At 43.4% G+C, this 26,086-nt stretch overlaps 1 protein-coding gene across 4 annotated transcripts in view; it reads right to left on the bottom strand.

Moving 5' to 3' along the window:
- The window catches only part of ANKRD28 (ankyrin repeat domain 28), a 150,370-nt gene that overhangs the window by 31,416 nt on the left and 92,868 nt on the right, over positions 1–26,086 (bottom strand). For 3 of the 4 annotated variants that reach the window (XR_010307548.1, XM_064167240.1, XM_064167239.1), the window contains exons 5-11: positions 21,003–21,203; positions 19,108–19,195; positions 13,907–14,049; positions 12,663–12,875; positions 4,259–4,337; positions 2,810–2,924; positions 2,316–2,398 (exon numbers count right to left, since the gene is read on the bottom strand). Coding sequence is in view for 3 of the 4 variants with exons in the window: in XM_064167240.1 (XP_064023310.1) it covers positions 2,316–2,398; positions 2,810–2,924; positions 4,259–4,337; positions 12,663–12,875; positions 13,907–14,049; positions 19,108–19,195; positions 21,003–21,203 (922 nt within the window). In the remaining variant the exon portion in view is untranslated. Of the gene's footprint in view, positions 1–2,315; positions 2,399–2,805; positions 2,925–4,258; positions 4,338–12,662; positions 12,876–13,906; positions 14,050–19,107; positions 19,196–21,002; positions 21,204–26,086 lie in introns of those variants that run through there. The other variant, XM_064167241.1, reaches the window with a different exon arrangement.

The following is a 26,086-nucleotide window of genomic DNA, read 5'->3' as shown; positions in this document are numbered from 1 at the left end:
CGTTAAGAACATGCCAGAATTTAATGCAGTGTTATGCAAAGATGATCTATTTTTTAATAGAGAAGGACAGCAGCATTGCTAAATACAGAAGCTACTTAGAAAAAGAGCTCTGTTGAACTGGAGTGAGGGCTATGAACAGGAACTGGCTGCAGTAGAGGCTGTTAAAGAACATTACCACTTTCTTTTCCCAACTTGTGTGACCTATGAAACTTCAAATCCAAGATCAAAAACTTAACTATTCATTTCCATATCTAACTACTACTCTGACATAAAGATTACCAAATTAAAATCAGCTTTCAAAGCTCCATATTTGGTTTGAGAAAGCTATTATATTCTCCAAAGTTGTCTTGTTCTTGTGCAATTAACTTCTTTGGTTTTGGTACTCTTGCCTGAGAATCTAATTTTTTTTCTTCTCCTTTTTAGGAATTGTTCTAACAAAAATAAGTGGTGAACAATAACTGATGTGTTATTCAAAAGCACTCCTAGGTAACACTGTTTTCCCACTCTATATCTCCAAAATACAGGTTTTATATCACAGAGCAACAGAATCAATCAGGGGTGGAAGGGACCACGAGGATCATCTAGTTCCAACCCCCCTGCCATGCCTAGGGACACCCTACCCTACATCAGGCTGCCCACAGCCACAGCCAGCCTGGCCTTAAACATCTCCTGGGATGGGGCCTCAACCATCTCCCTGGGCAACCCATTCCAGGCTCTCACCACTCTCACGATGAACAACTTCCTCCTCACATCCACTTTGAATCTCCCCACCTCCAGCTTTGCTCCATTCCTTAGTCCTGTCACTACCTGAATGCACTACAATCTCCTCCCATTTCAACAGGCAGTGATACACATCAACCCATTTAAGATAGTTAATCAGTCTGATTTGAAAATTACTCTTTGATGCCTTTCTACTTCCCTAGGTTGGGATTTCACTAAGTAGTTCAGTAGTGATTCGCTATGGGGGACAAGGCAGATGGATGATATTTGGGTTTTTTTAGGTCTTCACAAGAGCATTCATGAATTTAACAGAGGTTCTTAATTTACATACAGGACTCTCCATCCTAAACCCCAAAGGGCACAGCATGCTGATACTAATCCCTACATCAAGAGCAGGTATTTGTAAGCTGTTAGCAGACTGAAGGCTGAACATATTCTTCAAGTCCTTATCATGCTAGATTTACATCTAAGTTTGCTCAGCTCATGTAAAAGTCACAGAAAGCACTTGCAAGCCTTCCTCATGGATTCCTTTCCCATATTGCATCTCAAGTAAGAGCAAGGCCAGCAAAGCACCATGTCATAAAGTTGGAAGAGCCACAGAATTCCTCATCTTGAATGCATCCAATTGAAATATAGTCAACTATAATGCAGTTCTTTCCTAGGTCAAAACCTAACAGCTTGTCCATGACAGGAGAGTGAAATAAGAAGCCTTATCAGTGGCAGCTCCAGATATACCCCTCTAGTTCTTCTCCTAGGCTTCCCTAGCAGACAGTATAAAGCTAGCAAAGCAACTTCTTACTCTTTTCCCCAGCCCTCTGCCCTCCACTTTCAGTTTTTCAATAAAGGTGAAGTGCCCTCATGTTAATGTAGAACCATTTAGGTGGTTCCTCTTCTTCTGCTCCTGAAGCTTCCACAATCCTTCAGAGAAGTCTGCTTTCTCAGAATGCACACCAGAGCAGACTTCAGACAACAAGGAAAGTAATAACTTTGTAACCCGCTTCAGGGAAGAATCAATCAAAGCAAAGCACAGTTTGGTTTGCACTTAATTAACAGTGAACCACCAATGCAACATTTTCTTAATGCAGCCTATAGAGTTTCCAGAGCTATTAAGTGCCCATTACAGAAACAGAAAGGAATAGACTGATCTGTATTACATTAAAAACACCATGGAAGAGAAACATGAAACCACTTAAAACATGAAACCATTTAAAAGCATTTAGTCTTTCTCCTAGAAGCTGCATGATGGTCTGAATCAGTCATCCTGCCTCTGTGGACAACTTCAGTTCAAACACAGACACACAACATTTACAGACACATTACTTCAATTTGGATGACTCTTTTTTTTTTTTGATTACTTGTGTAAAAGTTTGCTTTCACTTTAACTACAAAGTACCCATTAGGAACACCCAAGCACTGGCCTCAGACTATTAGCAAACTCTGAAGATTTTTTCCTGTATTACTAAATTAAAAGTTAGTCTATGGAATAAAGTGAAACAAACAAACAAACACACACCCCCCCCCAAGAAACACCCCACCAAAAAGAAACAACAACCCAAAATACAAAGCAACCATAAGATTCTTAAAGCATATCTTACCTGATGAAAGGAGCTTTCTGCAGCAGTCTGAAAATCCACTTAATGCTGCCAAATGGAGAGGAAACATCCCATGTATACCCCGCCTAAGATACACCATAATCAGGTATCACAGTTTCATTACAGTTAAAATAAAGCAAACATGACTGTGTGCCAAAGAGCACATGTATGGTGGGTTCTGCAACCCACCTAATTACAACACTGAGCCTTCAGAAAGCTTCACATGATAAATGCCTTCCTTCAAGCTAGCAGGATGATACAAGTCAGTGAAACAGCCTATTAAAACTCCCAGAGATTTTACTTCCAATTTATTAGAGGGAAATCTATTTCTTTTTGTACAAATGGCTATGTACTGAGTAGCTACTGAAAAGCACAGAGTAAAGCACAAGACATTCCCAACTGAAAGCTGAAGATGCTATGAAAAAGCAGTCTTGTCAATCTAATAAACACAGTTCTAAACTTTCTCAGCCTGCATTCATCCCAATAAGGTTACCTACTTTGCAGTGTCAGCACCACTTGTAATCAGAGTGTTGATTAATAGCTCATGGCCATATCTAGCTGCTATGTGCAAAGGAGTATTTCCATTCTTATCTTCACAGTCTATTTCAGCTCCTGCAACATAAAGTAATCACTATGTAAGAATGCATGTCACTATGCAGATACTTGCTAGAAAAACAGCACTGATGATAATGTAAGAAAAAGCAGTAATTGTGCATGACTACTTAAAAAAAATACAACTTTCAGGAGTTATTTAGTACCAAACAAAACAGGGAAAAGCATTTTATTTCGTAATCATATGGGACAAACTTTCTGCAGTGTGGGTTATGGAAGAGAAATGAATATATTTCTGCATTTTGAACAAAAAATGGTTCTTCAGTGGGACTTAGCAAACCTTACCAACAGATATGCACCACCACGGACTGCACTACTGCTGAATATTGGGTATTGCCTATTCATAGAATGGTTGGAAGGGACCTCAAGGATCGTCCAGTTCTGACCCCCTGCCATAGGCAGGGACATCTCCCACTAGAACAGGTTGCTCAAAGCCTCATCCAACCTGGCCTTGAACACCTCCAGGGAGGAAGCAGCCACAACCTCCCTGAGCAACCTGTGCCAGTGTCTCACCACCCTCACTGCAAAGACCTTCCTCCTAACATCTAGTCTGAATCTCCCCTCTGCCAGTTTAAACCCATTCCCCCTTGTCCTGTCATTACAAGACCTTGTCAATAGTCCCTCCCCAGCCTTCCTGTAGGCCCCCTTCAAATACTTGAAGGCTACTGTAAGGTCTCCTAGAAGCCTTCTCTTCTCCAGATTGAAGAGCTCCAACTCTCTCAGCCTGTGCTCAGAGCAGAGCTGCTGCAGCCCTCTGAGCACCGCTGTAGTCCTCCTCTGGACTGGCTCCAACAGTTCCATGTCCTTCTTGTGTTGGGGGCTCCAGAACTGCAGACAGGACTCCAGGTGGGGTCTGAGGAGAGCAGAGCCAAGGGGCAGAATCCCCTCCCTTGCCCTGCTGCCCACACTGCTCTTGCTGCAGCCCAGCACAGGGTTGTGTCTGGGCTGCACTCACACTGCAGGCTCATGCTGAGCTTTTCATCAGCCCAGACCCCCAGGGCCTTTTCCTCAGTGCTGCTCTCAGCCATTCCCCACCCAGCCTGGAGCTGTGCCTGGGATTGCACCAACCCAGGTGCTAGTCCTTACACTTGGCCTTGCTGAATATCATGAGGTTGGCCTGGGCACACCTCTGCAGCCTGTCCAGCTCCCTCTGGATGGATCCCTGCCCTCTAGCAAGTTGACTGTGCCACACAGCTTGGTGCCATCTGCAAACTTGCTGAGAGTGCACTGACTCCTCTGTCCATATCACTGCCAAGGATGTTAAAGAGCACTGGTGCCAGCACTGAGCCCTGGGGAACGCCAGATAACACAGGAAAGCTGGTAACATTTTTTACCATTTTGAATGATGGTTTGAGATCTTGAAAATCGCCCATGAATTGCTGTCATGTGCAAAGGTGTCTTCCCATCTTTACTCTGGAAAAGAAAAACCCACAGTGCTTTACTCATGGTCAGGGACAAGGAAAACTGAGAAAGACAAAAGAAATGGAAAAAAGACATTTTTCTACTTTCTTTTCTCCGCTCTCCTCCCTCATGTAAATTGTTTCTGTGCAACTCTGCAAGCTGGATGCTGGAATGACATGGCAAGCTATTCTAAATAGCTGCTCACACTTCCAGCTGTGAGTGACAACTTGGTGACGTCCACTCTAAGTCATGCCTTTGGGGTAATCACTCTTGAGAGGATGATGACAGTGCTCAACTTCAGCAACAAGCCTATGTTCAATTCTTCCCCTATCCAAGTCTCAAACACAACAGTACTTCTTCCAAATAAGTTTGTTTCTTGAAAGAAAAATAAATCACTGTATTTATGTGCTAGTTTGAAGCTAGCTAAAATGTTTGGGTGAGAAGAATTAGATTATAGACTGTGAAAAGGAAACAGTGGTGATGGCTACTGCACTCATAGGCTTGCTGAGATGGATAAGAACAAGAACATGAATACAGATACCAGAGTCACTCTCTGTCTCTCTGGGGCTCAACCTCTCTCTCTAACCTAAACTGCCATCTGTATGACTAAGCCATCTGCTTCCTAACCTCCCTGGCCAACCCTCCAAACTACCTTCAGTGACTCAAACTAGCACAATATCCACCTTTAAATTTTAAAGTATGAAATGTTTAGAAACTACAAAGTTAGAAAGATGGTCTGTGGAATATACACTATGCATTGAAATATAGAATCAGCCAGGGTTGGAAGGGACCACAAGGATCATCTACTTCCAACACTCCCCCAGGCATGGGCAGGGACACCCTACACTAGATCAGCCTGCTCAGAGCCTCATCCAGCCTGGTCTTAAACATCTCCAGGCATGAGGCCTCAACCACCTCCTTGGGCAACCCATTCCAGCCTCTCACCACTCTCATGCTCAACAACTTCCTCCTCACAGCCAGCCTGAACCTCCCCACCTCCAGCTTTGCTCCATTCCCCCCACTCCTGTCACTCCCTGAGAGCCTAAAAAGTCCCTCCCCAGATTTTTTGTAGGCCCCCTTCAGATCCTGGAAGGCCACATGAAGGTCACCTGGGAGCCTCCTCTTCTCTGGACTGCACAGCCCCAACTCTTTCAAGTCTGTCCTTACAGCAGAGCTGCTCAGCCCTCTGAGCATCCTCGTGGCCCTTCTCCGGACATGCTCCAGCATCTCCACATCCTTCTTGTAATGGGGGCTCCAGAACTGGATGCAGTACTCCAGGTGGGGTCTCAGCAGAGTGGAGTAGAGGGGGAGAATCACCTCCCTCCACCTGCTGGTCACACTTCTCCTGATGCAGCCCAGCATCTAGTTGGCTGAGTTGCAAGTGCACACTGCTGGCTCATGTCAAGCTTCTCATCCAGCAGCACCCCCAGGTCCTGGTCCTCAGGGCTGCTCTCCAGCCACTCACTGCCCAGCCTGGAGTTGTGCTTGGCACTGCCTCAACCCAGATGCAGGACACTGCTAATCACTAACTGCTGTCACGTGCAAAAGTGTCCTCTTGTTTTTACTCTTCCTTTGGAACCAAACTGCTCCAAAGTATTACCAAAAGTCTGCTGGGGACCCTTTTAGACAGAGGTGGATGTGAAATTTCTCTGTTAAATACAGCTGTCTGATTTTACAAGATCAGAGAGGATCACAGCACATGATAGAATAACTATGAGCTAATGATAACTTTTGTTGCATTGAAACTCAAGTGTGGTAATAGGAATGAAATCACCCAAATCTCCTCCTGAGAAGAAATATGTGCAAAACACTTAAAAATCACCTGCTAAGAACAGTAATTGCTACTGGGCAGAAAGAATTAGCACAGAACACTAAACATACTATTAAGTGAATACTCAGATATTAACTGTACCCAAACTACTGAGTGGAAATGTGGGTCTAAGCCACAGCACTCCTCCAAGTGAAATCTCCCCCTAGCAACAATTCTTACATTCTACTATCATCAGTGGAAGTAAAATATTCTTTCTATTTAGGTCACTGGATTTGCAAGCAACAAGGAGGCCCATAAAACAATTCTTACTGTCCCATTACATGCTTATTTCAAAGTGTTCTTCCATGCATGGAAATCCTGAATGGTGAGAAGAGGCTGCTGCAGTAATGAGTACATACTTGTCAGAATTCACTGTTCCACAGTACTAGATGGACACTGACAAGGCTGGGAAAACAAAGTAAGAAACTGTGGCCTCTGTCTACAGAGGTGGCAGAAAGCATACAACAGGCCTTGAGCACAGCACTACAGGGAGAGGCTGAGGGAGCTGGGATTGGTTAGTCTGGAGAAGAGGAGGCTCAGGGGAGACCTTATTGCTGTCTACAACTACCTGAGGGGAGGTTGTGGCCAGGAGGAGGTTGCTCTCTTCTCTCAGGTGGCCAGCACCAGAACAAGAGGACACAGCCTCAGGCTGCACCAGGGGAAATTGAGGCTGGAGGTGAGGAGAAAGTTCTTCCCTGAGAGAGTCATTGGACACTGGAATGGGCTGCCCGGGGAGGTGGTGGAGTCGCCATCCCTGGAGCTGTTCAAGGCAGGGTTGGACGTGGCACTTGGTGCCATGGTCTGGCCTTGAGCTCTGTGGTAAAGGGTTGGACTTGATGATCTATGAGGTCTCTTCCAACCTTGGTGATACTGTGATATTTTTACTGTCTATTATCTTCTGCTACATATTCCCTTTCTGCCTCATCCCATTCCCTGGACGTGGCCAGCATCCACAGATACACATAAGCATCTACTCTCCACCTGTCAAGATTAAGAGCATTTCACTTTTGTCTCCCCAGGAGGTTGTCCAAAGCAGAAAGTGCTTTACAAAGTACTGCATAGTCTGCAGCCAGATTAACATTCATACCCAATCTGCCACCTCTAAGATCACAGGAGGAGTTGCACATGGGAAGGAACTATTGAATTAGATTATCTAAGCAGTGTAATTACAATGAAAATCAAACCATTTAGCAAACTCATTTGAACTTCAGCCTCAGTATCACACACAGAGTATCATCAGGGTTGGAAGAGACCTCACAGATCATCAAGTCCAACCCTTTACCACAGAGCTCAAGGCTAGACCATGGCACCAAGTGCCACGTCCAATCCTGCCTTGAACAGCTCCAGGGACGGCGACTCCACCACCTCCCCGGGCAGCCCATTCCAGTGTCCAATGACTCTCTCGGTGAAGAACTTTCTCCTCACCTCCAGCCTAAATCTCCCCTGGCGTAGCTTGAGGCTGTGTCCTCTTGTTCTGGTGCTGGCCACCTGAGAGAAGAGAGCAACCTCCTCCTGGCCTCAACCTCCCCTCAGGTAGTTGTAGACAGCAATAAGCTTCAGTAACCAGTAAGAACCATCCTATTTTAACTCTACAGACTGCTCTTTACTGCATACCATACTCTACTTCAATGCACCTTTGCTATTTTTTTAGGGATTGTTCTTCTAAGTAAATCAAAGATTTATCCTTACAGCCCTTTCTAAGGAAGCTGAAGCTGACTTGGAAATCACTTTCTTTTTGCCTCAGTTCTTGAGCCTGTGAAAAGTGCAAGTGTAAAGTTTTCATATACAAAGTAAGGCTGCTGTTTACACCTTCAGGAGCAAATTCAGAGGCCAAATTCAGTCCTACTGGCTGGTATAAATCCACATAAATGCTGTTAAGAGAACTACAATGGAGATACATGTTGCTTAAAATCTCTACACAACCCTACTTGCTTAGTTTTGCACTTAACAGTTCTGATACTGAATCAACATATAATAATTACAGTCAACCTACAGAATCATTGAATCAACCAAGTTGCAAGAGTCCTCCAACATCATCCAGTCCAACCTAGCACCCAGACCTATCCACTCACCTAGACCATGGCACTAAGTGCCTCATCCAGGCTTTTCTTCAACACCTCCAGGGACAGCAACTCTACCACCTCCCTGGGCAGCCCATTCCAATGCCAATCACTCTCTCTGCCAACAACTTCCTCCTAACATCCAGCCTAGACCTCCCCTTCCCATAACTTGAGACTGTGTCCCCTTGTTCTGTTGCTGCTTGCCTGGCAGAAGAGACCAACCCCACCTGGCTACAGCCTCTCTACAGGTAGTTGTAGACAGCAATGAGGTCTGTCCTGAGCCTCCTCTTCTCCAGGCTGCACACCCCCAGCTCCCTCAACCTCTCCTCACAGGATTTGTGTTCCAAGACCTTCACCAGCTTCATTGCCCTCCTCTGGACACGTTCAAGTATCTCAACATCTCTCTTGAATTGAGGAGCCCAGAACTGGACACAGCACTCAAGGTGTGGCCTGAGCAGTGCTGAGTACAGGGGCAGAATACCCTCCCTTGTCCTACTGGCCACACTGTTCCTGATCCAGACCCAGGATGCCATTGGCTCTCCTGGCCACCTGAGCACACTGCTACCTCATCTTCAGCTACTATCTACCAGTACCCTCAGGTCCTTCTCTGCCTGGCTGCTGTCCAGCCACTCTCCCCAGCCTGTAGCTACTAACTCTTTCCACAGTAAAGACATTTCCTTCTGAAGCAGGCTAGCCCTTAGACTTCAGCTGAAATTCTCAGCTCTCATTGGCACTTCAGGCTGCATTTCCCAGCCTCACCACTACCGTGTTTCAGAAAATAATGCCTGGCATCTCAGAAGAAGCTGAAGGGAAAACCTGGGTTTACCCATGCTAAATCTCTAAGGATTATTTTTAAGTTACAAAACCCATCAAATCTGTACTTTGTATCCCATAACTTTAATTTCAACAGGAAGGAAGGTAACAATTTTTATCTCTGCTGTTAAAACCTCTTCTGTCACAGTTGAACACAAGTTCACCCACATTATGCACTTGAACTCATGAACTTTGCCAGTCACTTTGAAGATCTTAGCCATTCCTTACTCAATTTCTAAGGTGATTTACTAACAGCCTGCACTGTATACCATATGTGAAACAAAGACTTTAAGTCCAAACATAAAAATTACAGTAACCTTTAACAGTGTTTAATTATCCTAATAGGATGTTGCTTTTTTTTTCCATTTTGATTCCTAACCAACAATTAAGGTCCATCTGAAAATGAATAACCAAAATAAAACAACCACCTGGCTGCACACCTCTCTGAAATGTGATGGATTTGGATTTGGTTTAGTCAAGGAGCTGTCACTGTGAAACTAATGATTGGATTCTATGATCTTGAAGGTCTTTACTGAAATGTGATGGATTTGGATTTGGTTTAGTCAAGGAGCTGCTACTGTGAAACTAATGCTTGGAGTCTATGATCTTGAAGGTCTTAACTGAAATGTGATGGATTTGGATTTGGTTTAGTCAAGGAGCTGCCACTGTGAAACTAATGATTGGACTCTATGATCTTGAAGGCCTTTACTGAAATGTGATGGATTTGATGAGCTTGAAGGTCTTTTCCAATCTAAGAAATTCTGTGATATGAAGACCTCTCCACTTTCCTCTACACCAGAAATATGCACAAAGCCATGCACCCTTGCAACCCAGCATAGGGGAAAGCAGTAAATGTTTGCTTGGTAATGTTTGTTCCTCTTTCACTGTCCTTTGTGTAACTAACATCCATAATCATTAATGTATTTACCATTGTGGGGTTATTTTCATGTCAGAACATACATTACCAAAAAATGATGTTCCAAGAATTTAGAACATGTCAGCCCTGTTAAAGCTAAACCTCAGCTAGTTCCAGTCTGGAACTTTATGCAGAGCAGAAAGTTTGCAACAAAAATAAATGAACTGGGACCTGAGTATTTCAGGAAAAGCTGGCAATAAATCCTGTATCACAGCTCCTGTCTTCTCCAGGGGAGTTCAGTGATGATTTTTTTCACAACTGAGTTTATTTTCATTAAATGGGTTTGATGATTAAATAAATGTAAAAGTGAGCAGAAACATGTACCTAAGATTATTCCATATCAAACAGCTTCAACAGTACAAGCAATCAGATGTTTTGTAAGAGGAACATACTTGGACCTTTCATTCCACAAACCTGTTTCCCACTACCTCCAATATGGAACCTGATATCACCACTGAGTATTTCTGAACACAATTAAGTTTTCATTACTACAGTAAAAACCAAACAACTCCACACACCAAAAAAAAACCCTCAAACAAAAAAAACCCATACAAAACCCCTAAAATAGAAAACAGGAGGTCTCACATCTCAAGACCTTATCCTATACACTTGAGAAGTCAATAAAAGGTCTAGGTTATAGTTTGGTTTTATGCTTGTGAGGATTTGAAGTTCTATCTACACTAAGACTGGATTCTAAGAAATATTCTGCAGTCAGCAACTTCTGACCAAGTAGAGATGCAGAATGTACAGCAACTTCTGACCAAGTAGAAATGCAGAATGTACAGCAACTTCTGACCAAGTAGAGATGCAGAATGTACAGCAACTTCTGACCAAGTAGAAATGCAGAATGTACAGCAACTTCTGACCAAGTAGAGATGCAGAATGTACAGCACCTTCTGACCAAGTAGAGATGTAGAATGTATAGCAACTTCTAACCAAGTAGAGATGCAGAATGTACAGCACCTTCTGACCAAGTAGAGATGTAGAATGTACAGCAACTTCTAACCAAGTAGAGATGCAGAATGTACAGCAACTTCTGACCAAGTAGAGATGCAGAATGTACAGCACCTTCTGACCAAGTAGAGATGCAGAATGTACAGCAACTTCTGACCAAGTAGAGATGCAGAATGTACAGCAACTTCGGACCAAGTAGAGATGCAGAATGTACAGCACCTTCTGACCAAGTAGAGATGCAGAATGTACAGCACCTTCTGACCAAGTAGAGATGCAGAATGTACAGCACCTTCTGACCAAGTAGAGATGCAGAATGTACAGCACCTTCTGACCAAGTAGAGATGCAGAATGTACAGCACCTTCTGACCAAGTAGAGATGCAGAATGTATACTGACTCTGCTCATGAAGTTCTGCTGGATTCTTAACCCCCCCATCTGTTTAAGACTTCCTACTGGTCTAATCTAATTACTTTGCTATATTTAATTTCTAACTCCTCCTTATTAATTAGATTTTAGGATCTAATGTTATCAGCTCTTTGACTGCCCCAGCAATTAGTCTGTTCATATACATTTCTCTGAATCATAGAATCTACCAGGTTGGAAGAGACCTCCAACATCACCCAGTCCAACCTATCCCCCAGCCCTATCCAGTCAACTAGACCATATCCTTGATTGAATTAATGCTTCTTTATAAGAAAAAATAAGTTACTTTGCTTTATTTTTCTAAATTATTTGCTCTTGGACAGACTAAGGAAGACAAATTTGGGGAATTGTGACATTTAAATATAATCAAGATTGAATAGACAGTACTATCATCTTTCTTCTTTATCCTTTTGAGCTATCCACCATATTCCATTGAGGTTTTCAGATTCAGATCAAGTTCCCTGAAGCAACATACTGATTCAGTTTTTCTGTGTGTACTTTAAACAGAAGTACTTCATCAATCAGAGGGAACTTTCTAACTTAACCTAACAATGATCATGAAAAATTACCTCTGATAAAGGTGCACTACATTTTTAAGAGTCAATGGGTGGATTTTGATTCACTTACCTTCATATTTACATAATGTACTGGCTCAGTTTTTCTGTATGCATTTTAAACAGAAGTATCACAGTATCACCAAGGTTGGAAGAGACCTCACAGATCATCAAGTCCAACCCTTTACCACAGAGCTCAAGGCCAGACCATGGCACCAAGTGCCACGTCCAATCCTGCCTTGAACAGCTCCAGGGACGGCGACTCCACCACCTCCCCGGGCAGCCCATTCCAGTGTCCAATGACTCTCTCAGTGAAGAACTTTCTCCTCACCTCCAGCCTATACCTCTCCTGGCACAGCCTGAGGCTGTGTCCTCTTGTTCTGGTGCTGGCCACCTGAGAGAAGAGAGCAACCTCCTCCTGGCCACAACCACCCCTCAGGTAATTGTAGACAGCAATAAGGTCTCCCCTGAGCCTCCTCTTCTCCAGGCTAACCAATCCCAGCTCCCTCAGCCTCTCCTCGTAGGGCTGTGCTCAAGGCCTCTCCCCAGCCTCGTTGCCCTTCTCTGGACACGCTCAAGCATCTCAATGTCCCTCCTAAACTGGGGGGCCCAGAACTGAACACAGTACTCAAGGTGTGGTCTAACCAGTGCAGAGTACAGGGGCAGAATGACCTCCCTGCTCCTGCTGAGTACTCCATTAATCAGAGGGAGCTTTCAAACGTTATCCTACCAACGATCATGAAAAATTACCTCTGATAAAGGTGTACTACATCTTTAAGAGTCAAAGGATGGATTTTGATTCACCTACCTTCATATTGACATCTGCTCCATTGCAGACCAGAAGCTCCAAGCACAGTGCTCCATGTGTTGATGCCGCAGCAAAGTGCAAAGGTGTAAAACCCTTCTCGTTGGTTTGATTTACGTTAGCACCGCAGTCTATGAGTTCGTTCACTACAACATCTTGCCCGTTGTAGCAAGCTACATGGAGAGGAGTATTTCCATAGGCATTTGGTTCGTTCATCTATCAGAAGAAAACAACCCCAAGATCAGTTATTTAGTAGGCAAAAACCTGTATTACTGCAGCATTTTATTAAGACGAAAGTCTCATGGGACAACTTCATTATGTTTTGCAGCTCTTCAAAACTAGAAATTAAAAGTATGTCCTACTTTGAGAAGTGTGATCTGGGAAAAAGTATGATCACTTTACAAGTGAGTCAACCTCCTCCAATTCTCTCCACACCAGTTTCCTGTATGCAACTTGACAGAACACATGTATGGAAAAAAATGTGGCAATCTGCCCTGATGTTACAGACTAAGCACAGCCCAGACCTCTAATTTCCCCATAGTATTCATGGGTTTCCATCAAAAACAGAGGTCAAAAAGTCCTTTTTTTCTTTTGTGGGTAGCAGGGGATACACAGAAGCAGAATTTGTTGCTGTGCACAGCAGAATACTGAAGTTTGATCTACTCCACACAGATCTTTAGCAGCACTCTCCAGTCTTGTAAGACTAACAGGTGATGCACAATGTAGATTTCTTTCTCAGTTTGTTGCTAACACACTTCCTACATGCAGGTTCTGTACAGCCTCAATTTACTTTGAATTTCCATACTAGTATGGCCTTCCTTACTGCAGTAATCAATTTTCATTACTCCCCAAAACTTACACAGCATCTATGTTTTACAAAGAGCTGAGGGAAAAGAGCTTAATTTCCTGCAGTTCAAAAAGGATTGTGTAGCAAAGCTAGGAATGGAATTCCTATTTCCTGACTTCCACTCCACTGAAGTAAGACAGGCTAAACAAACAGCAACAACAACAAAAAACCCTGCTAAACACAAATCTGTTTCCAAAAAAATCTGGCAAAGTCTACAAGGTTCTTAAGCTGCTTGAGGGAATGAGGTTCTAGAACAGCAGAGAAAAAGCACGTGAAAGAAGACCCTTGGGAATACTCTTTTCACTGTATCATAACCTGCCCCTAATTAAAGTGTGCTACAGTACAAACAGGAGCATTTAAAACAATAAAGTATGTATCACTTTGCTTTACTCTTCCTTACATCAACTCCAAGATCTAGAAGATACTTGACTACACTGATCATCCCACTGGATGCTGCAGCATGTAAGGGTGTGTATGACTTCTTGTCTTTGCACGTTACTTCAGCTCCATGGGCCACAAGCAATTTCACAACTTCAATATGACCTAAAAGAACAAAGATAAAAAGAAGGAAGCTGCATTTTACATTAACCAGCACAAGTTTACAAACTTAGCAATTGTACAATTGTTGTAACAGGACCAAAAATGTGATTAAATTTTGAAGCATCCTGGGAAATAGAAGAGTTGGTCTTGTATTCTAATTGGATCGTGAACCATACAAGCAACATAAACTATTCATCTCCAGAAGAAAGCACTGTCACTATGTAATCATATTATTCATAGTGCAAAAATAATCTGGTGTATTAAAGAAAATAAAATCTTGTCCTCTGTCTGCACAGGAGTTTTGAGAAGATTTCAGACCTAGAGAGGTGGATTAATTATGTAACTAGTAAACATTTGCTGACATTTCTGTTAACCACTGGAGACTGTGACTGTCAGCCACATTCACCTCAACTGCAAACACATCCTTTGACCATCTCAGGGCATTCCACATAAACTTGGAAAGAATGACACAAACATGAAGAAAATATTCTATAGCTAAATAGAAATATACCACTGCAAGAATCCAGCTTCCTTTACTTGCACAGTCTTTAAAATGTTGACTCCAGTAATTTAAGGTTTAACAAAGCTCTGTTTTCAAAACTGACTCAGGCCTGAGAAACCTCAGAAAGAATCAACTACTCTTAAGTTACTGGGGAGAGAGCAAGAGTTCAGTGAGATTGCAGGGAAGGGGTGACCTGGGGTAAGTTCCAGGTAGGAGAGTGGAAAAGGGAAAGGAGGGCAGAGAGCCCACTTTGAAGGAGTAAGCATTCATCCTCTCTGTCAGTTTTGTGGCTGGGTAAGGAGCCCCAACATTGCAAGCATCTTTCCTCTTCTCTGTGCCTGCAGGTTCCTCTGCTAACCTGCATGCAGTTGTGACACTGCATGATCAGAGGAAAGCTATGAAAATGAAGCAGCCAAAAAAACCTGTTGTTCTGGCTTGGTGGTTAATTTAACTACCAAATACATCAAGCAGTGAAAATACACAGATAATTGTGACAGTCTTCAGAATAAAGAGCACACTTAAGTAGACCATGATGTGTTTAATGCTCTACCCCTGTAACTCTACCATACAGACAGATGTGGGATTCTTTGTTTCACCTTTCACATGGCACCTTTACCTTAGTTAAAAAGTGGTGAGGGGCACACAGAATACTCATGCTTATCCAGTCAGACATGTAAGTAAAAAGTATCAAATCCAGCCTTCAGTTCAAATGCTTCATAAAAAGTGAAGATCTTTTACAATGAGTAAGAGAATTTGCAGGTTTGAAAAGGAATTGTCCACCCAAAGGAATACAGACAAAGCTATTTTGATAAACCATACCTATTTTATGCCTCATGCCCAACAACACACAAAGCAATTCACCTAGCTATACCGATCAGAAACATAGCATTTCCCAGTGCAATGTGAAGAGCTGCAACATTCCACCTCTGAATTGGTGAAATATTTGGTATCATAGGAAAGAGGAAGACAAATGGATACAGGATAGTCATCTTCTGACCCAAACATAAGGGGGAGAAGCATGAAAACAAGCCCTCTACGAGAGAATTACAGAAGATACTGAAAGCAGTGAGAGACACTGAACAGAACAGTGGCAGAAAAACTGTATAAAGAAAAAAAAAACCCAAATGACAAAGCCAACATAAAAATCCCTGACCTGCATTGAAAACACAAGCAGCAATCAGTGGAAGACACTCCAACAGAAGAGCAAGGTACTTAAGTGGGAAGAGCTGAGGAGACGCCGCTACGGTAATGAGGGCAACGCCAGCGCGCGAGAAGGAAAGTCCAATTCACTCACAGCACTGCAGCTGGACAGCAATGGAGCCGAGTGAAAAGCAGGAAGGAAGGGAAACAATGGATATAACCCTGGAAAGTTATTAATAGTAGTGACGAAAAGCACAACTTCTGTTTTATTCTATGGTCGGTTTTATGAGGTGGAAAAGGTTTAAGGCTCCCTTCAAACAACTGAAAGAGCACAAAATGGTTCTAAACTGGGAATGTCGCAAGGTTATGCTCTTTTTCTTTTGCTCTGTTGCCTGCAAGGATATTTAGCATGGTCAACATCAGATAATTTACACTTTTCCCACCCAAACATTCCTGATTAACTGAGTTTCCCTATTAATAGCCCATATGAGGAATAGCACTGACTGAAACTAGAGTAGTAGCTTACTTAAGGGGACACAGTCTCAATTGTGCCAGGGTAGGTATAGGCTGGATATTGGGAAGAAGTTCTTCACAGAGAGAGTGATTTCCCATTGGAATGGGCTGCCCAGGGAGGTGGTGGAGGCACTGTCCCTGGGGGTCTTCAAGAAAAGACTGGATGAGGCACTTAGTGCCATGGTCTAGTTAATTGGATAGGCTGGGGGATAGGTTGGACTGGATGATCTTGGAGGTCTCTTCCAACCTGGTTGATTCTATGATTCTATGATTCTTCACAAAACAGAAGAACTTTTCTCTCCTCTAGGTAAGAAAACATCTCTGTCCTCCCACTGATGCTTGTCAGATCTCTGCCATTTCCTGCACAAGTTTCATTCCACGAATTTCTGCAAACAATTACCCTAGGTAAGGTGGCAGGACAGCCTGTCACTGTCACAGACACTGCTGTGCATATAGAAGTTGACTATGAAATGTTTCAAAGAATGTTGGGTCACAGGCTCACAGGATGTTAGGGGTGGGAAGGGACCCAAGGAGATCAGAGTCCAACCTCCCTGCCAGAGCAGGACAATGCTATCTAACACAGATCACAGAGGAACACATCCAGGCAGGCCTTGAAAGGCTCCAGAGAAGGAGACCCCACAACGTCTCTGGGGAGCCTGTGCCAGTGCTCTGGGACCCTTACAGGAAAGAAGTTCCCCCTTGTGTCGAGGCAAAACCTCTTGTGCTGCAATTTACACCCATTGCTCCCAGGGAGCAAGTGAGCAGAGCCTTTCCCCCCTCTCCTGGCAGCCTTCAGATACTTAGAAACATTTATCAAATCCCCTCTAAGTCTTCTCTTCTCCAGACAAAACAACCCCAAGTCCCTCAGCCTCTCCTCATAAGCCATGCCCTCCAGTCCCCTAATCATCAATCCTCTCTTCAATAATGAATATAGTTCTTAACTTCTCTGTTTCAAGTACTGCTGAATATCATACAGTTTTTTCAAGTTGGAGCACTAATTCTGTGACAACCACTTCCTAATTTACTTGCACATTCAAGTCTTTCTCTGATGACAGCTCAGCAGGGCTCTGTTGCTGGCTTTAGCATTCTATATATGGAGTTTACAGTCCTTTATTACATTATATTAGGTAGTTTCAAACCTGTATGGTCGTGGAATTGGCCTGAGAGTTATACAGTGACAACAGTTAATAATTCCACTTTGTGTGAATCCAGGTGTTTGTGAGAAGACCATTTTTACATGTTAAGTGTTGAGATCCTATAAACAAGTAAATGTGTGCTTTGCACTTGTAAGATCAGAACTCTCAGTCCTTTGATCAAAGCACATTTCATACAATGAACAACTCATTACCATCCCCCAAAGCTCAGTATAAGGCTTTTGGTGATGTGGTACACTCCACATGATATGCTCCTTTGTTTGGCTCAGTATGAGAGGCCTTGAGCACAGCCCTATGAGGAGAGGCTGAGGGAGCTGGGATTGGTTAGCCTGGAGAAGAGGAGGCTCAGGGGTGACCTTATTGCTGTCTACAACTACCTGAGGGGTGGTTGTGGCCAGGAGGAGGTTGCTCTCTTCTCTCAGGGAGGCAGCACCAGAACAAGAGGACACAGCCTCAAGCTGTGCCAGGGGAAATTTAGGCTGGAGGTGAGGAGAAAGTTCTTCCCTGAGAGAGTCATTGGACACTGGAATGGGCTGCCCGGGGAGGTGGTGGAGTCGCCGTCCCTGGAGCTGTTCAAGGCAGGACTGGACGTGGCACTTGGTGCCATGGTCTAGACTTGAGCTCTGTGGTAAAGGGTTGGACTTGATGATCTGTGAGGTCTCTTCCAACCTTGGCGATACTGTGATACTGTGTGATGTAAGTTTAAAAGTGCATTTCCACTTTTAAATCATTGCTTACATTTGCTCTTTGCTGGCAAGAGTGGGAAATACTGCTTAGATAAATACAACTCCAAAGCAGTTAGATACAATACTCAATACCACAGCCAGGACCACTAAAGCATTTTAACCAACTTCTTCCTCAAATGGTTACAAAAATGTAACTGTTCACTGCTCATATATGACTGGCACATATTCCAAGAGCATATTTAGACATTTTCTAGAAGTTAAAAAAGAGGCCTTATTGTTTGGCTTCTGAACAGGCACAACACATTCTGCAACACAAATACAATCTGCAGTTGCATGGGAATTACTTAGAAGCAAAGCCATTAGCTGAAGCTAAGAATTTTTGTCAGTGTCAGCCTAGAATTCATAATCTGCATTTTGTGATCCATCTTCCAGAGGTTTATATTCCTCATATAATAAATGAAGCTTGAGATACAAAGCTCTACTATTTATTATATCTATGCTGAAGAAAATAATTGATACCACTTAATAAAATCCAAGCCTGATAAAAGGCAATGAAGTACATTACTCTGACAGTACTGTGGGTGCACTAATCAATACAATGAGGCCAGTAATTATCCACTCCTGGAATAAGAATGGCAAGGTAAGAATTTGGAGTTTAAGAGATCAAATATTCTTATTTTAGAATAAAACTCCCAAGGTTGTTGTAATGGTCCCACAATAGTCCCTTTTATTAATTGCTTTCTTTCCATTTAGTAGTATTCCAAAAGCTTTCACCTGTGATTAGATCCTTGCTGACTGAGGAACCCAGTTTCTTCTTTTCAAAGAACAAGAATTACTTACCTTACTTTCCTTTTCCCAGCAAACTGATTTCTCTCACCACACCAAAAGAAACCTCCACCCAAACAACATTTAGAGGGCAATTTGAAGGGTAATATCAATGGTTTTCTGGCAGACACAGATAACCTCAATGCTTACAATGTAAATATTTTCCCTATAAATAAAACTACTATCAATAAGGTGACTTAATTCACTACCACAATGGAAATCAATTGAAATAAATACATACCCATGTATGCTGCCCAGTGTATAGCTCTTCTATCTTTCTTGTCAAAGGCATTAATATTGGCCCCTCTAGACAGCAGTAAGCTGACCATCTGAGATAAACAGAAAGAAATCCTCTGTTCATAATGGAAAACTCTGCTTAAAGTTAGACAAAGAAAAACATGGGAGAAAACAAAAATATACAAGTTTTCAAAGGATCTAAATGTGCTGCTTTCTGAATATCCCATAAACACAAAAAACTACGGGCTGCCCACTTTGGCAGCAATAATGAAATGACCAAGAAACAAAGAACTTGATGTCAATATAAGTATCTCCTAGCTAAATATGGCAAACCCAAGGAATCTTTGAAATTCTCAGGCTATTACTAAGGGATTCAGAAAAGTCAATCACTAAAAGCAAGCCTACTGGAAATTTGTACCTAATTACATATACAATTCCAATGGGAATTTTTGGTGGCTGTTTTTCAGGGCTTGCCAATTAGAGAGGGTTGAGCCAGAAGTGTGCCCAGGTGGGCAGGAGAGCCAATGGCATCCTGTCCTGCATCAGGAACAGTGTAGGACAAGGGAGGTTATTCTGCCCCTGTACTCAGCACTGCTCAGGCCACACCTTGAGTGCTGTGTCCAGTTCTTGGCCACTCAATTCAAGAGAGATGTTGAGGTGCTGGAAGGTGTCCAGAGAAGGGCAATGAAGTTGGTGAGGGGCCTGGAACACACACCTGTGAGGAGAGGCTGAGGGAGCTGGGGGTGTGCAGCCTGCAGAAGAGGAGGCTCAGGGCAGACCTCATTGCTGTCTACAACTACCTGAAGGGAGGTTGTAGCCAGGTGAGGGTTGGTCTCTTCTGCCAGGCAACCAGCACAGAACAAGGGGACACAGTCTCAAGTTGTAGCAGGAGAGGTCTAGGCTGGATGTTAGGAGGAAGTTGTTGTCAGAGAGAGTGATTGGCATTGGAATGGGCTGCCCAGGGAGGTGGTGGAGTCACCGTCCCTGGAGATGTTCAAGAAAGGACTAGATGAGGCACTTAGTGCCATGGCCTAGTTGACTGGACAGGGCTGGGTGAGAGGTTGGACTGGATGATCTTGGAGGTCTCTCCCAACCCGGTTGATTCTATGATTCTATTACATGCATTTCCTCTACATTTCAGAGACAGCATGCACCTTATGTTCACTATCTACTGAAGAGAAAGACATCTTCTCTCTTTCCATTGTACATTTATCTATCACTAGTTTAACTCCACTTAGACAAATTTGCTTCTTTCATAAGAGAGGTGACCACTGTAATAACCTTCCAAATCAATGATGTTACATGTATTTACTGCAGCTACTCTATACACAGATCAACAAAAAAGACACCTTCAAATAAAAAACATAGGGGTTCAGGTTGTCTGAGGTGATGGGAGAAACAAAAGTTTGAAATGGGAAACTAAGCATCAGAGATGTGAGGGATAGAAAGATGAGGAGAGGCTGAGGGAGCTGGGATTGGTTAGCCTGGAGAAGAGGAGGCTCAGGGGAGACCTTATTGCTGTCTACAACTACCTGAAGGGTGGTTGTGGCCAGGAGGAGGTTGCTCTCTTCTCTCAGGTGGCCAGCACCAGAACAAGAGGACACAGCCTCAGGCTGTGCCAGGGGAAATTTAGGCTGGAGGTGAGGAGAAAGTTCTTCCCTGAGAGAGTCATTGGACACTGGAATGGGCTGCCCGGGGAGGTGGTGGAGTCGCCGTCCCTGGAGCTGTTCAAGGCAGGATTGGACGTGGCACTTGGTGCCATGGTCTAGCCTTGAGCTCTGTGGTAAAGGGTTGGACTTGATGATCTGTGAGGTCTCTTCCAACCTTGGTGATACTGTGATACAATTCCTAAGCATCAGAGATGTGAAGGATAGAAAGGCAAGCTAAGAATTAACTTACCTCAACGTGTCCACTGAAGGCTGCATGATGCAGTGCAGTTCTGCCTGCTCGATCAGACACATTCACGTTGCTTAGGAGAGGCACTAAAGCTTCAGCACATTTCACAGCTTTGTTTGCAGCTGCTATATGCAGGGGTGTCTGCCAGTTTTTATCACGAGCATTGACATCTGCTGAATGCTTTAATAACACCTGAACAGCATCCTGAAAACACAAATAAAGAAAACCAAGCCACTTAGTGAAGATATGAAACGTTGAACTTAAATAGTTCTGTTCCACTATACAGTCCTTGGATTTATAATTGGCTCTTTTGGAAACACAGTTTTATGCTTTGGGATTTGTACTTTATGGTAAGCCTAGATGTGGGGATGTTCTCAAGAACATGAAGAATACACTCCAAACAGGATTCACCTGAATAAACCATTTCCAGTTTTTTTATCCAGCTCTTCAAGATGGCTAGCAAATTTTTTTGTCATCACAACTAATTTCCAAAGCTCAACAGGTCTCCTTAGATTCCTTCCATTTCTAAGGATTAGTGCAGTAGTATGAACTTAAAATGCCTTTTCATCAGTTTGACAAGCAACATTTTTAAGCTGTCCAAGTCTAGAAGTCACCAAGAGCTAATCTAAATGTAAAGAACGGCAGATAAAGTAGAGCATGGTCACAAAAAGTTTCAACATGTACTGCTGCAAAACTCCTCAAAACTGATTCAAAATGTTGCACTAAATTCCATCTCATCACAAGATTATTCATTTCCTTTTGTTAAAAGTACAAGCCATGAAGATTTCACAAGTGTGCTAGTTTGAGGCAAATTGGAATATTTTGATGAGAGAAATTAGATTACAGGCTGTGAAAAGGAAACAAGGGTGATGTCTGCTTCACTCATAGGCTTGCTGAGATGTGTAAAAACGAGAACACAAACATAGATAAGACAGTGTGTGGGTCTCTGTCAGGGTTGGTGTCTGCTTTTCTCCCTGGGCTGCTTCTGTATAACTAATCCTTCTGCTTCTAACCCCCTTGGCTGATCCTTTAAACTCACCTTGCATGTAAGGTATACTCTGGGGTAAGGTAGAGGGGTGGGAAGAAGGTGGAAGGGTGGTTGGGAGCCCCTCCTGGGGACTGATTTCTAGGAGGGCTGTTGTGTTTCTGTATTACTTTTAACTTGCATATTGTGCTAAGCTGCAAATACAAAGCTTTATTCCTTAACTTCCAGCTGGCTGAGTCTAGTCTGGGTGATTTCATAAGACTGGGGGGGGTGGGTAACTCCCAAACCATCACAACAAGTCAGATTGTCATTCTTACAGAAAGACAAACAAATTCCATGAAACTATGTGCACACAATTGGAACACACACACAATCTGTTGGAGATATCAACATGTCAATGAAGATCACATTGCTTTGAGTGACTTCCAGCTCAAACAATGGGGCACAAAAATAGATGGTCAGCACTTTGAACCTAAAACGTTACCATAAGGAGTTACTGGAGATTTCAAATTACACTATGTTACAATACCCATGTACCATTCCCACCTACAAACAGAATGCTAAGTTGCACTTGACAGTTTATTACAATAAATGACATTTATTATGTTCAAATTTCTGGAACTGTCAATGGAAACGAAAATAGAAACAAGTACAGAAGTAAAAATACTGCATCACAGGCTTCTCATTTAAAGCAAAAAATGAAACAACCTCTCTATCTCTGAGAAACTTCGACTCAGTACCAGGGGACACAGTCTCAAGTTGTGCCAGGGGAAGGTCTAGGCTGGATGTTAGGAGGAAGTTCTCACCAGAGAGAGTGATTGGCATTGGAATGGGCTGCCCAGGGAGGTGGTGGAGTCACTGTCCCTAGAGGTGTTCAAAAAAAACCTGGATGGGGCACTTAGTGCCATGGTCTTGTTGATTGGACAGGGCTAGGGCTGGGTGCTAGATTGGATTGGATGATCTTGGAGGTCTCTTCCAACCTGGTCGATTCTATGATTCTGCACAAAGTAACTCTTTTAGCAAGGAAGTTCTAGAACAGCTATTAAATGTTTTTGGAAAAGGCAGTCCCATAGTACTAGAATGATAATAATGGATTTTTTATTTTTGGGCACAGGTGATGGTTTGGGTGTTACCTGCCCCTCTGCACTTAGGGAAATCACCCAGACTGGACTCAGCCGCTCTGGGAAATTAAATGAATCTTTATATTTACAGCTTAGCACAATGGACAAGCAGGTATTTACAATATATATACAGCTATAGACAGAAATAGACAAGTTAAAGGTAATACAGAAACACAACAGCCCTCCCAGAAACCTGAGTGCCCAGGAGGGGCTCCCAACCACCCTTCCACCTTCTCCCCATCCCTCTACCCTATCCCAGACATTGCCTTACGCTCAAGGTAGTTTGGAAGGTTGGCCAGGGGGGCTAGGAAGCAGAAGGGTTAATTACACAGACAGCAGGTTGGGTTAGAGAACAGTGCAGCCCCAAAGACAGCCCCAGAGACTCTGTTATCTATGTTTCTGTTCTTGTTCTTATACATCTCAGGAAGCCTGTGAGTGCACCACTGCTTCCTTTTCACAGCCTATCATCTAATTCTTCTCACCAAAATATCCCAGCTAAGCTCAAACTAGAACAGCACACATGATATACATTAACAAGTTTCAAGAACTAGTTAAATCTGCTGAGGGTTTCTTTTTTTTGCAAGATACACAAATGCAAAGGCCTGGGGCATGACCACGTTGACATTAAGTTGCTTTAACTTGGGTACATGACAGCTAAATCCACAGTTCCAGCCGTTTTGCATGTCTTTGCTCCAAAAATAAGTCCAGATGTCTTACTGAAATAATTATCTAGAGTGTTTTTTACAGTGTTTTTCCATTTGATGCCCCAGAGCCATGTATGCCTGTTGACTGCAAAACAGTGTTGATGTGTATCGACCACATATGTGTGCTCCTATGACTTACTGTGCCTACGAACATGAAGTTCTGACACGTGCCTCTTGGGTAAAAAAGGTCTGATTGATTGAGATGTGTTCTTTGCCTACAGTTAGTATTTTGTTTAAAATATTCCACATTAAAAAAGAAAGAAAAATAACCACAGATGTGTTTTTTGAAGTGATCATTTAGGTCTAGTTTCTCTGCAGCACTCCTCTCTGCAAGCGGTACTGACACAAGGAGCTTTCATTGTCCCTCAGATGATTAGGGGACTGGAGGGCATGGCTGATGAGGAGAGGCTGAGGGACCTGGGGCTGCTTAGTCTGGAGAAGACTCAGACAGGATTTGATAAATGTTTCTAAGTATCTGAGGGCTGGCCAGGAGCAGGGGACAGGCTCTGCTCACTGCTCCCTGGGATAGGACAAGGAGCAAAGGGTGTAAGTTGCAGCAAAAGAGGTTCCACCTCAACACAAGGGGGAACTTCTTTACTGTAAGGGTCCCAGAGCACTGGAACAGGCTCCCCAGAGAGGCTGTGGAGCCTCCTTCTCTGGAGCCTTTCAAGGCCTGTCTGGATGTGTTCCTCTGTGATCTGTGTTAGATAGCATTGTCCTGCTCTGGCAGGGGGGGTTGGACTCGATCTCCTTGGGTCCCTTCCAACCCCTAACATCCTGTGGTCAGCACTGAAGAATACAGAATTCAGTGCTCTGGTCAGTTCCTAAAAGAGCAGCAGCCTAAAAATACCTCAAGAAGAACAAATAGCTTATGGGATCAAGGCACCCTCAAAGATTCACAATCAAACACTGTTTTGAATAACACAATCTCCACATAACTTAGCTATTAATGTTAGTGGCAAAACACTGCCATTTATATGGGGAATTCAAAGCAAAAACTGAAACAAGGCTTGTGTAGATAGTGGATGGATCAAATACTTGAAGTTCCATGCTTGTCTAAACCAAAATATTCAATTTTATCTTCTTAAACAAAAATTTACACAGAATCCCTAGAAAAAAAAACCCAAACCTTTATTTTTTGAGACCACTGAAATGAGCATTGATGTGACTCAAGATCTCAAAGGAGGTCATCTTCCACATAAGCTCAGAATTTCTCTGTTTTGATCATCTTCATACAGAATATTAATTGAGACAGTACAACAATAACATTACTATAGAATCATAGAATCAACCAGGCTGGAAGAGACCTCCAAGAGCAGCCAGGCCAGCCTAGCACCCAGCCCTAGCCAATCAACCAGACCATGGCACTAAGTGCCTCATCCAGGCTTTTCCGGAACATCTCCAGGGATGGTGACTCCACCACCTCCCTGGGCAGCCCATTCCAATGCCAATCACTCTCACAACTGTGTAACTGGTAGATTAAAAAAAGACCTTTCTACATAGATAGTAGGCTGAAGATGAGCCAGCAGTGTGTCCAGGTGGCCAAGAGAGCCAATGGCATCCTGGCCTGCATCAGGAACAGTGTGGCCAGTAGGACAAGGGAGGTTATTCTGCCCCTGTACTCAGCACTGCTCAGGCCACACCTTGAGTGCTGTGTCCAGTTCTGGGCTCCTCAATTCAAGAGAGATGTTGAGGTGCTGGAATGTGTCCAGAGAAGGGCAATGAAGCTGGTGAGGGGCCTGGAGCACAAATCCTATGAGGAGAGACTGAGGGAGCTGGGGGTGTGCAGCCTGGAGAAGAGGAGGCTCAGGGGTGATCTTATTACTGTCTACAACTACCTGAAGGGACATTGTAGCCAGGTGGGGGGTGGCCTCTTCTCCCAGGCAACCAGCAATAGAACAAGGGGACACAGTCTCAAGTTGTGCCAGGGTAGGTCTAGGCTGGATGTTAGGAAGAAGTTATTCACAGAGAGAGTGATTGGCATTGGAATGGGCTGCCCAGGGAGGTGGTGGAGGCACCGTTCCTGGGGGTGTTCAAGAAAAGCCTGGCTGAGGCACTTAGTGCCATGGTCTGGTTGACTGGATAGGGATGGGGGATAGGTTGGACTGGATGATCTTGGAGGTCTCTTCCAACCTGGTTGATTCTATGATTCTATAGTAATGTTATTGTTGTACTGTCTCAATTAATATTAATTTCTACTTCTCATGCTGAACCATTCTGACTGCTTTAAGAGAATTAAAGTGGGCTTGAAAACACTTCATGCAGGATCCAGCTGCT

Source organism: Pogoniulus pusillus, chromosome 28 (assembly GCF_015220805.1).
Source record: "Pogoniulus pusillus isolate bPogPus1 chromosome 28, bPogPus1.pri, whole genome shotgun sequence".
Taxonomy (NCBI): Eukaryota; Metazoa; Chordata; class Aves; order Piciformes; family Lybiidae; genus Pogoniulus; species Pogoniulus pusillus.
This window is presented reverse-complemented; position numbering and strand designations above follow the sequence as displayed.